This window comes from Ursus maritimus, unplaced genomic scaffold (genome assembly GCF_017311325.1).
Source record: "Ursus maritimus isolate PB19 unplaced genomic scaffold, ASM1731132v1 scaffold_5, whole genome shotgun sequence".
NCBI lineage: Eukaryota > Metazoa > Chordata > Mammalia > Carnivora > Ursidae > Ursus > Ursus maritimus.
In genome coordinates this window covers 3,432,752-3,450,124 of record NW_024426663.1, presented here as the reverse complement: position 1 = coordinate 3,450,124, position 17,373 = coordinate 3,432,752, and the positions used below count along the sequence as shown (strand labels likewise).

The 17,373-nt window shown below is 39.6% G+C and overlaps 1 protein-coding gene across 7 annotated transcripts in view; it reads left to right on the top strand.

The window, feature by feature from the left end:
- FER (FER tyrosine kinase) overlaps nt 1-17,373 on the top strand; it is a 424,607-nt gene that overhangs the window by 390,865 nt on the left and 16,369 nt on the right. For all 7 annotated transcript variants that reach the window (XM_040621988.1, XM_040621989.1, XM_040621985.1 and 4 more), the window contains one exon: nt 11,902-12,056. In XM_040621988.1, coding sequence (XP_040477922.1) covers nt 11,902-12,056 — 155 coding nt within the window. The remainder of the gene's footprint in view (nt 1-11,901; nt 12,057-17,373) is intronic.

The following is a 17,373-nucleotide window of genomic DNA, read 5'->3' as shown; positions in this document are numbered from 1 at the left end:
GGCCATTTCAGGAACAGAGAGTCCTTTGGCTCTCACCATGTGTACCCAAAGGGCCTTGGACCAGCCCTGAGCAAAAAAGCATGAATTATACTCTAACCCTCCCTCCACCCTGGTCTGGTACCGCATTCACAGAAGTAACACTTTTGTTTCCAACATCCCAGAAGTCTGTGACACTGAACAATTTTTCCAAGGAAGAGAAAAAGCACAGTTTAATAATGGGACTAATTTTCAGTTTTGCAGCTGGGGCTTCCTTTGGGAGCTATACTTTTAGAAATAAGTGCCTCAGTAATAATGGGCAGAGAACTTGCCAAGGCAAGGGTGTGAAGAGTGATGGAGGAGGTCGTGAAGGGAAGGAAGACCAATCAAAAACTAGGGGTGAAATCAAGGGTGTGCTTGAAAATGAGAAATGTGGGGAGATTTTCATATTTACATATACTTTTTTAAAAATATGTATTATTTTTTAAAATTTATTTTGGAGAAAGAGCACAGGGGGGAGGGGCCGAGGGAGAGAAAAACTTAAACAGACTGCGCCAAGCACGGAGCCGGACACAGGGCTCAGTCTCACGACCCTGAGATCAGGACCTGAGCTGAAACCGAGAGTCAGAAGCTTAACCGACTGCACCACCCAAGGGCCCCTACATGTGTTTTATTCAAAGGAAAAATAAGGGAGATTCTGAAGTGGAAATGAGCAACATGTGACTTGTGGTAGAATCTGGCTGGTCATCTCTTTTTTGGCTAATCTCTGATGCCATCACTGTCAGCTCAGTAGTGCCTTCGGTATTGGCCAGTGTAAATGGGCCCCAAGGGGTCAGCGCTGTTGCCAGAGACACTCCCCCTTGCCCAAGCTCCGTTTCCTGGTGCACTCTGAGACAGTTTACTATTCTGTTTCTGTTATCGTGTACAAAATTTTGCAACAAGAAACTGGCATTCCTACTCTCCTTCCATCAAAACATTCATATATATTGTTTCAAAGTCATTGATGACATTTGGCTTTTTCAGAAAACGGGTTTTTCATATGTTTGTTACACAATTTGTTTTTTTCTCTTCTGAGAGGGGAGTTTGAAGTGTCACTTCTTTTCTTAAAGGTAACCAATTTTAGCTCTTGTTTAAAGTTCAAAGGTTGTAGCCAGCCATTGGGCATGGATTAAGTAGTACATGGTTGGATTACATCAGATACCCGCTTCATTTACTACCCACCCCCCACGCTGTTACTGCTTCTATGCCATGTTTTAGGCAGAATTAGAAAACCTTGGGGCCTTAAAGAGGATTTCTCCTCCTAAATGTTGCTAGTTATTTGTGACTCAATATTATCCAGACCCAGTGGGAATAGTTTTTGTATTAACACACACACACACACACACACACACACACACAAATATTTGTCTAACTTCTTTCCTGTGTGAAGGCTAAATCCTGACTTTGTGTAATTATAGCTGCAGGCAGTAAAATGACGTCTGGGGTAAGGCGTCCAGACAAGGAGAACACTGGCTACTCCTGCCTTACCACAGTGTTTGCTCTGACAGGCAACATCTCCACAGAGCACGATGCCCACTGTCGTGCTTTCTAGATAGCACAGAAAACTGACTCCTCTCCACTGCCGGCTGGCGTTGGATTTCCCGCAACTGCTCTGTGTTCTCATGTGAGCCATAATTAGCCTGTCTCATACTATGTTTGACTTTGTAAGACACCTCTGGTACACACCAGAAGTTTGACTTTGTATCTTCAAGGAAGATTACTCCGCAGACCTAAGTGGAACATTTCCATACCTTTTTGGCAGTCGCAGTATTTGCTGTTACGTTCCTCTGCGTGTGGTGAGGTATAGCTGTCTCTGACACCTCCTGTGAAGGACAATACCAGCCTATTACGAGATTTCTCGTCTCTGAGTTCCTATAGGATTTGCAGTCTGTAACACACTGGCTCATGCTGGTTTGTTCTCTAGCAGTTTCATGCATGAAGAGGCAGGGATCACCAGTGTGTCTCCTAGACTGTCGGACTCAGGGCTGGGCAGTAGCTTAATAAAGGAGGGAACGGAGGAGGAGGAGGAAAGGTGTATGTCTGCCTTCTCTTCCAAATTAGATCACCAGCGACTCAGCCCAGAGATCCTATCTGCTTTTCCCATCTGAAGACTTATTAGAACATCAGGCAAGCGGTGAGTGTGCAGTACGTGCTGACTGCCTGAAGGCCTAAGGTTTTATTTTAATTCGTAGATGATGCCAAAAAGATACTATTTCCATTCACTTGAACTTCATGCAACCCCAAAGAAGAGTTTTCTGTAACTGTTACTGAATGTTATTTACAGTGAATTGCAAGTATCTCTAAATTGGTTTTAGATCGATCGCTCCCAGAGCTGTAACCCTCATTGTGGAGAACAATCCTCTCAGCTGGCGGTGCAGTGAGGACAGGATACCAGAAGTGTGCGTAGTTGCCCAGTGTGGGTGTTAACCCGAGGAAAGCACTGACACTGAAATTCTGTCAACGACTAAGAGGCTGCCATGCAAAAAAGCTCATTCTGACCAACAGTAATGGCATGTGGCCCCGAGAAGCATCAGCAGTCCACTAGGCTTCGGAGATGGGCACTGTGATGCCGCTGTGCCTCTGCGCTGAGTGTTGGGGCGCCTGGGTGGCTCAGTTGGTTGAGTGTCTGACCCTTGTTCTTGGCTCAAGTCATAATCTCAGGGTCGTGAGACGAGCCCTGCATCAGGCTCTGCACTCAGCAGGGAGTCTGCTTGGGATTCTCTCCCTCCCTCTCCCTCTGCCCCAACCTCTCCCGCCCCCGCCGGCACACATGTGGGTGCGGTCTCTCTCCGTCTAAAAAATAAATAAATTGGGGCACGTGGGTCGCTCAGACAGCTAAGCATTCAACTCTTGGTTTCTGCCCAGGCCGTGATCTCAGGGTGGTGAGATGGAGCCCCTCCTCGGGATCCCTGCTCAGTGGGGAGTCTGCTTGAAGATTCTCTTCCTCTGCCCCTCTCCTCCACTCTCTTGCTCGCACTCTCTCTCAAATAAAATATTAAACATGTTTTTAATTTAAAAAAATTAATCTTTAAACAAAAAAAATGAGGTGACCATACATTTGTGGATATATTTCTGGACCTTCTGTTCCATTGAGCTATCATATCTTTTTGCATTTGATGAACTGTGTGATAACAATAGCTTTAAATTAAGATTTAAAATCAGTTTAGGTAAGCTCTGGTTATTTTTAGAATCTTTGCATTTCCATATTCATTTTAAAAGCAGCTTGTCTAATTTTACCAGATCTTGTCTAATTTTACTAATCTGCTAGAACAATGGCTGGGAGTGCATTAAATTTACGATTTGGGGAAAATGGCCATTTTAACAGTATTGAGTCTTCTACTCAATGAGCATAGAATGAATATCTCCATTTGTTTATTTACTATTTTTTTCTCAGTCAAGTTTTGTAGTTTTAAGTATAAGGGACTTGATTGTCTTTGGCTAGACTTATTTGTAGGTATTTGTTTTATTAGCATTACTGTAAATGGAATTTTCCAGTTGTTTGCTGCTAGCATACAAGAAGTTTTTTTATGTTTACCTTTTATATTACAACCGTGCTAAATTCATTTATTCTAGTTCTTGGTATGTAAATTCCCTAAGATTTTTTTTTTTTTTTTTTTTAGTTTTTATTTAAATTCCAGTTAACATACAGCATGATGTTAGTTTCAGGTGTACAGTTCAGTGATTCAACACTTATCTTCAACACCCAGTGCTCATCACAGCAAGTGCACTCCTTAATCCCCATCACCTGCTCAACACTCCCCCACCCCCAGACACATGCACACCCACCTCCCCTCTCTGGTAACCATCAGTTTGTTCTCTATAGTTAGAAGTTTGTTTCTTGGCTTGCCTCCCTCTTCCCCCTACCTCGTTCATTTGTTTTGTTTCTTAAATTCCACGTAAGTGCAATCATATGGTATTTATCTTTCTCTGATGGTCTTATTTTGCTTAGCGTAATACACTATAGTTCCATCCATGTTGTTGCAAATGGCAAGATTTTATTCTTTTTTATGACTAATCAGTATTCCATTGTATATATATGCCACATCTTCTTTATCCATTCAGCAGTCAGTGATGTGACATTTGAGATCTCTGCATATTTTGGCTATTGTAGATAATGCTGCTATAAACATTGGGGTACATGTATCCCTTTGAATTAGTATTTTTGTATTCTTTGGGTAAGTAGTAGTGCCATTGCTGGTTCATAGGGTAATTCTATTTTTAACTTTTTGAGGAAACTTTTGTTTCTCAGAGCAGCTGCACCAGTTTGCATTCCCAGCAACAGTGCAAGAGGGTTCCCCTTTCTCCACATCCTCACCAGCACCTATTGTTTCTTGTATTATTGATTTTATCCATTCTGGCAGGTGTGAGGTGATATCTCATTGTAATTTTGATTTGTATTTCCCCCATGATGAGTGATGTTGAGCATCTTTTCAGGTGTCTGTTGGCCATCTGTGCGTCTTCTTTGGAGAAATGTCTATTCATGTCTTCTGCCCATTTTTTAATTGGATTCACTTTTTGGGTGTTCAGTTGTATAAGTTCTTTATATATTTTGGATACTAATCCTTTATGAAATATGTCATTTCAAATATCTTCTCCCATTCTGTAGTTGCCTTTTACTTTTGTTGATTGTTTCCTTCACTGTGCAGAAGATTTTTATCTTGATGAAGTCCCAGTAGTTTATTGTTGCTTTTGTTTCCCTTGCCTCAGGAGACAAATCTAGAAAGAAGTTGCTACAGCTGATGTCAAAGAGGTTACTTCCTGTGTTCTCCTCTAGCCTGGGATTTTCTATGTTAAAAAAAAAAAAATCATGTCTGCAGATAGTGCCAATAGGACTAGTTTTACTATTGTCTGATATTTGTAGGATTTTTTTGTTTGTTGTTTGCTTTTATGCCTTATTTCAAAGCCTAAGATCCCAGGAATAGAAATGGTGAAAGCAGGTATTCTTGCCTTGATCTCAGGGAACAGCAATTTAGTCTTTCACCATGAAGTATGATATTGGTAGTTGAATTTTTTGTAGATGCTCCTCAGTATTTCCAGTTTGCTGAGCATTTTATCATTAACAGATATTGGATGCTGTCAAATGCTTTCTCTGCATCAATTGGAAAGATCAAATGGTCTTCTTCCCTGTATTGTCATTCTAGTGAATTACACTGATTCATTTTCAAATGGTAAACCAGTCTTGCATTATTGGATAAGTCCTACTTGGCCATGATGTATTATCTTTTTTATATATTACTGTATTTGATTTGCTAACATTTTGTTTAAAATATTTGACTCTGTCTTCATGAGAGTATTTTTCTGTAATTTCTTTGATAGTGTCTTTGTCAGGTTTTGTATTAGAGTTCTACTGGCCTGATGAAGTGAGTTAGGCAGTTACTCTCTGTTTTTTGAAAAAGTTCCCATAATATGGTTATTTCTTCCCTGAATGTAAGATAAAACCTACTAATGAGACCATCTGAATTGAAGTTTGCTTTTTGGGAATATTTTTTGATACCAAATTTGTATTTGTAAATACAGAATCATTGTTATCTATATCTTATTCTGTCTGTAGAATCAGTAGTAACAACCACTTTATATCTAGATACTGATATTTTGATTATATAATGTTTGGTATTTTTTAGCATTCTATATAATTTTATCTCTCGACATTGTAGCTATATCTCTTTACATCTTTAAGAGTTGCTCTATACATTGCAATACATACACCTAAACTTCCACAAACTATTAAGAGCTAATATTGTATCACTTCATGGGAAATGTAGAAAATTTGCACCCATATTGGTCCGTTTGTTCACACTCAATTTTTATCTTATCTGGTAGTTGTCATAGCATTTACATACATTGAAAACCTGATTAGATAATGCTATCATATTCATTTTCAATATTCAGTCATATTTTAAAGAACTTAAGAGGGAAAAAATTTTATATTTGCCCGCATATTTACCATTTCTGTTGTGCTTCCTTCTATCCTGATGTTTCAGAGTTCTTTCTGGTATTATTTCCCTTTAGGCTGAAATACTACTGATGTTTCTGGTAGAGTACATCTGCTGTCAGTTGGTTAATTCTGTTTTCTTTCACATGACAGTGTCTTTATTCTGCCTTCATTTCTGTAGGATATTTTTGCTAGCTGTGGAATTCTGAGTTGACAGAGACATCTGCTAGAATTTTGACTGGGTATACATTAAGTCTGTAGATCAATTGAGAAGAATTGCCATCTTAACAAATGAAAGATGTTATTCCACCATCTTCTGCTCCCATCTTTTTTTTTTTTAAGAAATCTGTGATTATTTGAATCGCTTTCTGTATCATATGTGTCATTTTCTGTATCTACTTTTAAGACATTTTCTTTTTCTTGGATTTTAGCAGCTTGATTAAGATATGGGTAGGTGTTGTTGTGTTTTTTTTCTTTGATTTTTATCCTGTTTGGAGTTCACAGAGATTTGTGAATATGCAAACTTACTTTTACTTCTTTCAACTAAATTTGGGACTTCTTTAATCATTTTTTCAAACATATTTTCTGCCTCAATCACTTTATTCCTCTACTTTGGGACTCCAGTAATATGTATTTTCGATCCTTTGATATTGTATAGGTCCCCTGATGCTTATGTCACGTGTTTCTATTTTCCTTTCTTGGTGCTCTTCAGCTGGGGTATTTTCAAGTTTACTGACTCTTGCCTCTGTTATCATCAGTATGCTTTTGATCCTATGCAGTGACATTTAGTTTTAGATATGTATTTTAAGTTTCTCCATTTCTATAATTTTTCTAGTTTTTATTTCTTGACTGAGATTACCTGTTTTTCCATTAATTTCAAATGTGTTTTCCTTTATTTTATGGGGTATAGTTATAATAGCCACTTTATATGTGGTTACTCTGATGTTGGTATTTGTTGATTGTTTTTCCCGTTAGAATTGATCACATTTTTCTTGTTTTCTGTATGTTTAGCAGTTTGTGCCCTAGATATTGTGAATGTTACAGGCTCTAAGTCTCTGTTATATTGCACTGGAGATTGTTGATATTTTTGGTTTTGTTTTAGCACGCAATCAACCCAGTTAGGTTAAAATATAGGTTCACTGCCTCACAGTGACTCATATCACAGTTAACTTCTCAAAGCCTGTGTTTTGGTGTGCCCTGTGTGAGACAGTCAGGAGTTACTTTGAGACATGGGCAGTGATTTAAAGGAGTTTGGTTCTCTAAATGGTCTTAGGTCTGCCCATCAAATGTGTAGCTCAGGGTTTAGGCTGAAACTTGTGTGGGTTCAAACATGGAACCAGGTAATCCCCTTCTCTGGCTGTTTCCCCTCTATGACCCTACACTTGCAAGGACCTCTTTTCCTGATTCCTCAGCTCATAAAGATGTGGTTTCTATTAGGTTTCAGACACTGATGTTGTCTCCCTTGTATTACTGTGTAACTGGAGTCCACATACGGGAAAGCTACAAGAGAAATGAGGGGAAAAACTACAAAACGGGAAACTAAATGATGGTGTGCTCTAAGGCTTAGTCTCTGAACACCTCTGTTTCCTTTCTACACTCACTCTCTAGGTGACAGTATTCTGTAATTCCATTGCCTCAAATCTGAAAGCTGACAACTGTTAGACCTCTTTTAACCTCCAGACTAATATATTCAGTTGCCTACTCAACATCTACACTTGGACATCTAATAAACTCTACCTGTCCAAAACCAAGGCCCTCCTCCACCCATACTGGATTACTTTGACTGCATATAACACCACACACACACACAAAGTCCACATATACGAAGGTAGACAGTCCAGAATATGTATGGCATACTCATTAGGCACACAGGCCCCTTAATCTATTGATGCTTTTCCAACTTTAGTATGCTTCCTCTTTATGTTACCAGGAGGGAGAAATGTAATGGGAAATAATTTAAAAAAAAGAAAATTACCAAATTCAAGTTAGTTAAAAATACTGTAATATTGGTTTCAGGAACAGAATTTATTGATTCATCATTTACATATAATACCCAGTATTCATCACAAGTGCCCTCCTTAATGCCAATCACCCATTTAGCAGACCCCCATCGACCTCCCCTCCAGCAACCCTGTTCGTTCCCTACAGTTAAAAGTCTATTATGGTTTGCCTCTTTCTCTGTTTTAATCTTATTTTATTTTTCCTTCCCTTGCCCTATGTTCATCGGTTTTGTTTCTTAAATTCCACAAAGGAGTAAAATCATATGGTATTTGTCTTTCTCTGATGGTCTTATTTTGCTTAGCATAATACACTCTAGTTCCATCCATGTTGTTGCAAATGGCAAGATTTCATTCTTTTTGATGGCTGAGTAATATTCTAGTGTGTGTGTGTGTGTATTTTTTTTTTAATCCTTTGGGCAAATACCTAGTAGTGCAATTGCTGGGTCATAGGGTAGTTCTATGTTTAACTTTTCGAGGAACCTCCATACTGTCTTCCAGAGTGGCTGCACCAGTTTGCATTCCCACCAACAGTGTAAGAGGGTTCCCCTTTCTCTGCATCCTCGCCAATATCTGTTGTTTCCTGAGTTGTTAATTTTAGCCATTCTGACAGAGGTGAGGTGGTATAAGAAACTTCCTAGAAATTCTGAACACATCTTATGCTTATATCTCATTGTCCAGAACTTAGATTATGGCCACGTCTGGTTGCAGGGGACGTTGGGAAGTATAGGAGTTTTCAAATGGATGGTAATATATTCAGCTAAAATTGGAATTCTTTTACTAAAAAAAAAAAAAGAAAGAAAGAAATGGACAATAGGAGATAAGTCGGCTGGCTCCACCCAACTCCATGAATCTAGTCCTCTGTCTTCTCACTAACTTTCTGCATTTCTTTTTAATTTAAATTCAATTTAATTAATGTATAATGTATTATTAGTTTCAGAGATAGAATTTAGTGATTCATCAGTTGCATATAAACCCAGTGCTATCACTACAAGTGCCCTTCTTAATGCCCATCACCCATTTACCCCATTCCCCCACCCACCTCCCCTCCAGCAACCCTCAGTTTGTTTCCTATAGTCAAGAGTCTCTTTTGGTTTGCTTCTCTCTGTTTTTGTCTTACTTTATTTTTCCTTCCCTTTCCCTATGCTCATCAGTTTTGTTCCTTAAATTCCACATAGGAGTGAAATCATACGGTACTTGTCTTTCTCTGACTTATTTCGCTTAGCATAATGCCCTCTAGTTCCATCCACATTGTTGCAAATGACACAATTTCACTATTTTTGGTGGCTGAATAATATTCCATTGTGTATATATACCACATCTTCTTTATCCATTTTCTGTCCGTGGACATATGGGCTCCTTCCATAGTTTGGCTATTGCGGACATTGCTGCTATAAACATTGGAGCGCATGTGCTCCTTTGAATCACTGTTTGTATCCTTTGGATAACTACCTGGTAGTGCAATTGCTGAGTCATAGGGTAGTTCTCTTTTTAACTTTTCGAGGAGCCTCCATACTACTCTCCAGAGTGGCTGTACCAGCTTGCAGTCCCACCAACAGTGCAAGAGCATTCCCCTTTCTCTGCATCCTTGCCAACACCTGTTGTTTCCTGAGTTGTTAATGTTAGCCATTCTGACTGGTGTGAGGTGGTATCTCAGTGTGGTTTTAATTTGTATTTCTCTGATGCTGAGTGATGTTGAGCATCTTTTCATGTGTCTGTTGGCTATTTGTCTTCTTTGGAGAAATGTCTGACCATGTCTTCTGCCCATTTCTTGACTGGATTATTTTTTTGGATGTTGAGTTTGATAAGGTCTTTATAAATTTTGGATACTAGCCCTTTATCTGATAAATCATTTGCAAAGATCTTCTCCCATTCCGTTGGTTGTCTTTTGGTTTTGTTGTTTCCTTTGCTGTGCAAAAGCTTTTTATCTTGATGAAGTCCCAATAGTTCATTTTTGCCTTTGTTTCCCTTGTGTTTGGAGACATGTCTAGCAAGAAGTTGCTGCGGCCGAGGTCAAAGAGGTTGCTGCCTGTGTTCTCCTCTAGGATTTTGGTGGATTCTTATCTCACATTTAGGTCTTTTACCCAGTATGAGTTTATTTTTGTGTATGGTATAAGGAAATGGTCTAGTTTCATTTTTCTGCAGGTGGCCATCCAATTTTCCCAACACCATTTGTTAAAGAGACTTTTTTCTCTTCTCTTTGTTAGTATATAGAAATGCAAGTGAGTTCTGTGCATTGATTTTATATCCTGCGATTTGGGCTGAATTCCTGTATCATTTCCAGTAATTTTTGGGTAACCTTCCCCATTTCAATAAATGTCAGTTCCATCCTTCCAGGTGTTCAGGCCAAAATATCTGGGAGTCATCCATGATTCTTTTTCTCTCCTATTCCACATCCAGCCTACCAGCAAATGTTATTGATTGTACTTTTCAAATACAGCTGACTGACTCCATCTTCATGCAGGCTCTTGTTGCCTTTCATGGACTTCTGAAATAGTCTAATCTCCTAAGTGGTCTTTCTGGATCTGCCATTCCTGTATGCAGAACTCTCTGGTTACCGTCCAGCTTACTGTGAATAAAATCCAAGGAACTTAGAAGCTATACATCATTTGGTCCAGGCTAACGCTCTGATTAAAATGACTATTCTCTTCCCCTCACTCATTCCATAAATATATCAAGCATGTCCCAATTTCAGGGTCTTTGTTATCTATTGCTCTTTCTATCTTGAATGCTCTCCTCCTAGATATCCCCAGGGCTTTCTTCTTAACTTCCTTCATGTCTTTGATCGAATACCATATTATCAAAGAGACCTTCCCTAACAGCCTATCTAGAACAGGATTCCTTCCAGTAAACCTCTCCCTTTATACAACTTTCTTCTTAATACGCAGCACCATGGGACATAACATCTGATTTTCTGTGTGTATGTATAGATTCATACACACATAAACATTGTCTCCCTCTCTCTACATATATTTAAATTTATAAAAATGTATAAACATGTAGGTGTACATATAAGAATTTGATTATTAAAGGGCTTCTCACTAGAATTAGAGACTTCACCCTTACCTGATAAGGAAGACAGCAGTGAGCAAAAGAGATGATCAAGAAAGATTTCTCTGAGAAGAGGGTATTTGAGCTAAGAATGAATGAAGATGAGCCAGCGATACTGTAGCCTAGAGGGAAAGCACTCCAGGTAAAGGGAACAGCTAACTGCAAGGCCCTAGAGTGGAAATAAGCTTGTCATGTTAGGGGATTTGTCCTGCATTTGAGGACGGAAAGAAGCCCAGTGTGGGTAGAACAAGATAAGGTGAGAGGACAGGCAGAGCCAGATCATGCAAAGTTGTGCCTGTCCCAGAGGCAGTAGAGAGAGTTGCAAAGCTCTCTGGCACCTCAGCCATTCTCCAGCCCTTGGGAAGCTCTAAGGCTACAATAGCCAAAGGCTGTCTAGTGACATGCAGCTATTTAAATTTAATCAAGTAAAAGTAAATTTAAAAATTCAGTTTCTCCATCACATGAGTTCCATTCCAAGTGTTTAATCCTCGCACGTGGTTAATGACTACCTATTGGGCAGCACAGCACAGATAGAAACCATTCCATCATCACAGAAGTTATGTAAAAGAGTCCTGCTCTAGGAGATCCAGTCCAATGAGAAATAATGCCAAGTTTGCTTAGCCTCCCTCTGGGATTTTCTCTTAACCCTAGAAGCAGTGTTTTTCTATCTAAATGGAAATATATGTGATGCCTAGAAAATTAGCATGGGGCCTGTTCCCTACGCAAATATTCTCACTGGTGATTTTTACCTATGACAGAAAAGATGAGGACTGGTAAATCACAAGCATTCTTAACCTCATTATAAATACATTGCAAATGTAAAAATGCAAAGTGTGGAAGTCATAAATGTGAAAGCAGCTTTCAATTTGTTTTAATAGGTATTTTCTATGTCTTATTGTAACCTAGGGATCTTGCTGCAAGAAACTGCCTGGTAGGTGAAAATAACGTTCTGAAAATCAGTGACTTTGGAATGTCTCGTCAAGAGGATGGTGGAGTGTATTCGTCTTCTGGCTTAAAGCAGATTCCCATTAAATGGACAGCACCAGAAGCTCTTAATTATGGTAAGAATAGACTGTTTTGCTTTTTGGTGGTAAAAATGTACTCAGTCGGCACAAAACATACACAAGCCAAATTACAGGAGTAAAGCGGAGCCCAAGTTAGAATGATTTGAAAATCAACACGGTAATGTGTAAGTATTCATATTTTGTACTTACACATGAGCAGAAACTTAATTCATTGACATTGTTGGTCAGATTTCTATATGTAAGACTGCTAGATTTAAAAGATGGATATACTGGGGCACCTGGGTGGCACAGCGGTTAAGCGTCTGCCTTTGGCTCAGGGCGTGATCCCGGCGTTCTGGGATCGAGTCCCACATCAGGCTCCTGTGCTATGAGCCTGCTTCTTCCTCTCCCACTCCCCCTGCTTGTGTTCCCTCTCTCGCTGTCTCTATCTCTGTCAAATAAATAAATAAAATCTTTAAAAAAAAAAAAAAGATGGATATACTAATAAGCACTTTGGAGAGGGTTTTTTCTAATCCCCCCCCAAATGGTTATTTTTAAAGTGTTGCAGTGGCTCTGGACCATTGCTTTTGAATGTCTTATAAATGGTGCAATAACCTCATCTAATATTAGGTTTTAAAATATTGTCAAGTCTATAGTTTCTCACTCTAAAAGTTAACATGCTTTCTTAGCGTTTCAGCCTCTGGAACTTGCATAAGTCTTGTGGAGAGAGATGGAAGTTACATTTATAAAACAGCAGGGATTTGTGTGTGTGTGTCATTGTAATTGGAAATAGATACAGGTTGCATTACCTGTGTTTGGGATAAAATGGGCTATAACAAGATGGGTTCAAGAATTGCAAGAGATTATGCTTTAAGTGAAATTATAAATTACATTTTCATTAAGGGAAGCAGCACATGAGCCATGGGTTGGTGAATGGGTATAGCATGTTTTAAATTGAAATATAAAATGATTCTTTACTGATTTAAAATGAAAAATTACTTCATCATGAAAAATAGGGCATTTATAAGTGCCTTAATTTAATGCCTAAATTAAAGACAAAGCTTTTAAGTGAGGTACAATTCACATAACTTGAAATTAACCATTTTGAAGTGAATAATTCAGTGGTATTTAGTACAGTTCACAGTATTGTACAACCACTGCTTCTTTCTAGGTCCAACGTTTCCATCGCTCCAAAATAAAACTCCCCATTCCTCCTTTCCCCCAGCCACCGGCAACCACGTCTACCTTCCGTGGCTGTGGGTTTACCTATACTTCATACTCCTTATAAATGGAATCATACTATACATTTCTTAAATGTTTTTGAGGTTTATCCATGTTGTAGCATGTATAATTAAGGCAATTCCTTTTTATGGCTGAATATCCCATTGTATATGTTTATCCATTCATTCAATGTGCATATTTGGGCAGTTTTCACCTTTCAGCTACTGTGAATACTGCTATGAACATTTGTGTTATTCTAGGTATACACTAAGGGTCATATGGTAATTCTGTGTTTAACTTTTCAAGGAACCGCCAAATATTTTCCAGATAAAGCTTTGGGATGTGCTTGGAAGTTAGTTGGGGATCTGTTCTGTATTTTGTATACTAATGATACTGTGGAGTATATGCTGTATGTAGTTGTCATTATGAGAAATTGACTAAGTTGTTCTACTTCCCAATAATGAAGTTTTTGAGCTTAACAAACTCCATAGATACTAATCCTCACCCTCATTTGTCTTCCCATGTGCTGGCAAGAGAAGTTTTTGTGAGCTTTCTAATGATCACAGACCAATTCCACTATTCCTGAGAATCTAGAGAAAATGGCAGCCCTGCTATTTTCTTCACTGATATTACTCTAAGGTTATATTCCTATGACAAACAATCACAGGATAAAAGACTATACCATGTTATTTATGCAGAGGTTTTCTTTAAGGGACAAAATGTTGTTAACCCCTTCTTATAGCATTCCTATAAGGGGCTGGAACTGGACTTGGGAGAGCTGAAATCCAGCTAGGTTTGTTTTAACCCTATTGACCAGATCCTCTTCATTGCCTTTCAAAGTCCTCTTACTGGTATGCCAAGAGCAATTCTGCCTTTCAATCAAAATGTATTTTAGTTGAATTTCAAGCTGCAGTATTTACAAATCAAAATTCTATTTCCAGATATCTCTTAGAGCCAGACCTACAGCATTTTAAGTAATAGAGATATGAAGATCTTTGGTTGGCAATGAGGGACATTTTTTTTCGTCTTTACTATTAATACGATGCAGAACAATTTACATGACAAAGGGGGAGAGATTTTAACAGATGAGGAAGAAGTCTGGAATATTTTATTTATTACCCAACCCAATGAGGGAGTTCCTCAGAGTTTAACAGGAGTGGAAAATATATCTATTGAAAGACCTACTTCTTAATACTTCTTTCATATTTTATGCAAGTATCATTTTATGATTCGTGGCAAGATTTTGCCTTATTTCCAAGGGTCTTTTCTTCTTCATTGTTGCCTCAGAGTAGCTGAAATACTGCCCAAGTCTCCCATGACATGTGGGAGCAAAGTTGACAGAAAAATACTTCAGTCTAAGGAACCTCTGAGAAATTTTGTCTTAGGGCCATAGACTTGAACTTATTTTCACCATTATTTTGTCATTAGTGTTGCTCTCATTTAATTTTTTAAAAAATGACACATATACTTTTTTTTTAAATCAAGCAATAGTAGAGCCTGCAATGACATGTAAGCTCCTCTCCCACCCACCTCAAGCCACACAATACATAATTGTATATATATCCCCTCCCCCACTTTTTAAACATGAAATGGCAGCATACTTGATAGTCTTTTAGCATATATTGCTACCGTGCTCAATATAGCTGTTACCGAAGGACTGTCTTTGTAAAGCGCAAATAGGATACTCATCTTCAACTAAGAAATAATCTAAAAAAGAAAATTAAAAGACATTTTTTCATTTGTCACCTAAGAATTTTGGGCTGATGCATCCTCTAATTAACCTGACATAACTAAGTAATCTGAAATGAGAAAGAGGCAGGATTTATAGTGAAAAGAGTCCTGGATCAATCATCAGGGCCAGATTTCCCTCCAGTTATGTCATTAGTTGCATGACCTTGGCAAGTCATCTACTTATCTGCACCTATGTTTTCTAATTTGCAAGATGAGAAAATAGTGCCTTTTCCACATAAGGGTATTGTGGGGATCAAATGAGATGGAGAAGTAGCAAAATTCCATACAATCATAAGTTGCTCTTAGCCCATTAAAATTATCCAACAAGGTTCTGTTTCAACATGATGATGTAGGAAGATCCCAACTCACACCTCTCTCACAGACACACCAAGTCTATGGAACAATTTTCTCAAAAAACCCCAAAAAACTAGCTAAGCAAGTGCTACGAATTAGGCAAACAAGAAAAAAAAACCCGGTATCACAGCAGGTAAGAGAGGCTAAGACACCATCTCATCATAAACCCCTCCCCCAGCACAGAGAACCATCATCAGGAGGAAACTAAAAACCCAGAGCTTCTCCTGAAGAGCAAAAGGTTTAAGCCCCCACTTCAGGCATCCCAGCATTTAAGACCTGCACCTGAGTGGTCAGCTCCCAAAATATCTACCTTCCAAAACCAACAGGGCTCACATCCATGTAACCCACAGGCTACAGGGAATGTAAAAACAACTCTTAAAAGACCCCATGCTTGGAATCACCTGCCCTAGGGCCCAGAGCAGAAGCAGCCAACGGACAGGCTATATGAAAGCAGCTCATTTGCTAGACTTAAAGCATCAGCCTGAGAGGCATCTTATTTAATACACATCTACAGGTCTGCTGGGGATCCTTTCCAGGGATGGAAGCTGGCAGATGCCATTTTCACATTCTCCTGCTGCTGCACCCCAGAGCATCCTTATCTCTCAGAGGGGAAGCTTTTATACATATCTAGTAGCCTGGTTTTTGCAGCTGCCACACAGGGAACACCCCTTGATCATCAGGTTCTGGAAGGCAGGGGGCTTGCATTCCTGTGTACCGTATGACTGTAACAGTCCAAGAGACAGTTCTTGGCAGGCTACCACCCAAGTGCCCTGACAGACACCAGCATAGCCACAGCCTTTACTTGCTTGTCCAGGAGCTGTGGCCTGAGGGCAGACTTCTGGCATGGCACCCATCTACAGGCCTGTGGACACCATCTCTGTACTTTCCCTCTACTTTTCTTGCCACAGTCTCCCAGAAAGGAGCTCATGCCCTGTCTAGTGCTTGGGTTTTACTAGCTGGTACCTGGGAACACCTCTATATCACCTGGCTCTGGTGGTCAGCAGGGCTTACTTTCACAGCTCCACAGGACTGTAACCAATAAAGTTCTTAAACAGGTACCATCCCTAGGGCATAGTAAGTGGCAGTAGGCTGAAGAGCTCTGTCTTTCTGCGAAAGAGGCCTTTTGTCTTATCATCATAGCTACAGCCAGAGGTGCAGGCTTCTAACTGAACACACATCTAAGACCTGACTATAATCCTTTCCAGAGACATTAAAGGGCAGGTGTCATCTTCATATTCTGTCCCTGATGTTTTCCAGAGCACCAGTGTCTCTCAGGAGAGAGCTCTTACACCCACCTGGTGTTCTAGTTTTAGGGGCTGCCATCCAGAGAATGCCCCTTGATCTGGCTCTAGTGACCAAGGGACACTTGCATTCCTGAGTCCTAGAGGACTGTAACATCAGAGAGTTCTTGGCAAGCAAGCATTCCCCAAGGCACTGCACCAAAAGCCAACTATGAAAGAAGACCATTCGCCTGTCGGGGGCTTCAGACTGAGGGGAAGTCTTCAGGTTTGGCACCCATCTAGAGGCTGAAGTAATGCAGACTGGTAGATACCATCTTTGCACTCTCCCTCTGCCTCACTCCACCTCCCTGGTATCTCCCAGAAAGGAACTTATGCACTCATCTAAAACCCCAATTTTTACAACTGCTGCCCAGAGGACAACTCCAGATTGGCTGGCTCTAGTGGTCAGTGGGGCTTACACTTGTAGTCCCACAGGACTGTGGGACCAGCCAGTAGTTTAGAAACTACTAAACTGGCTGCAAATCAAACTCAGTTTCAGTGCTGAGATTCTTTCTTTTGGACACGATAGGTCTAGGAGTGCCCTCAACTACTGTGAGCTATTAAAGTAGTCTGCATGGGCAATCACAAAGGTTTGAAAGACAACAAAGAGCTAGGGCAAGGTTCAATGACGACATTCATGTAATACATGAGGGTACTTCTACAAGACTGGGAGAGGTGGCTGTTCCTTAAATGCATAAAAACCAACAGAGTCAAGCAAAATGAAGAAACACTGAAATATGTTCCAAACGAAAGAACAAAATAAACCCTCAGGAAAATAAAATTTTAGT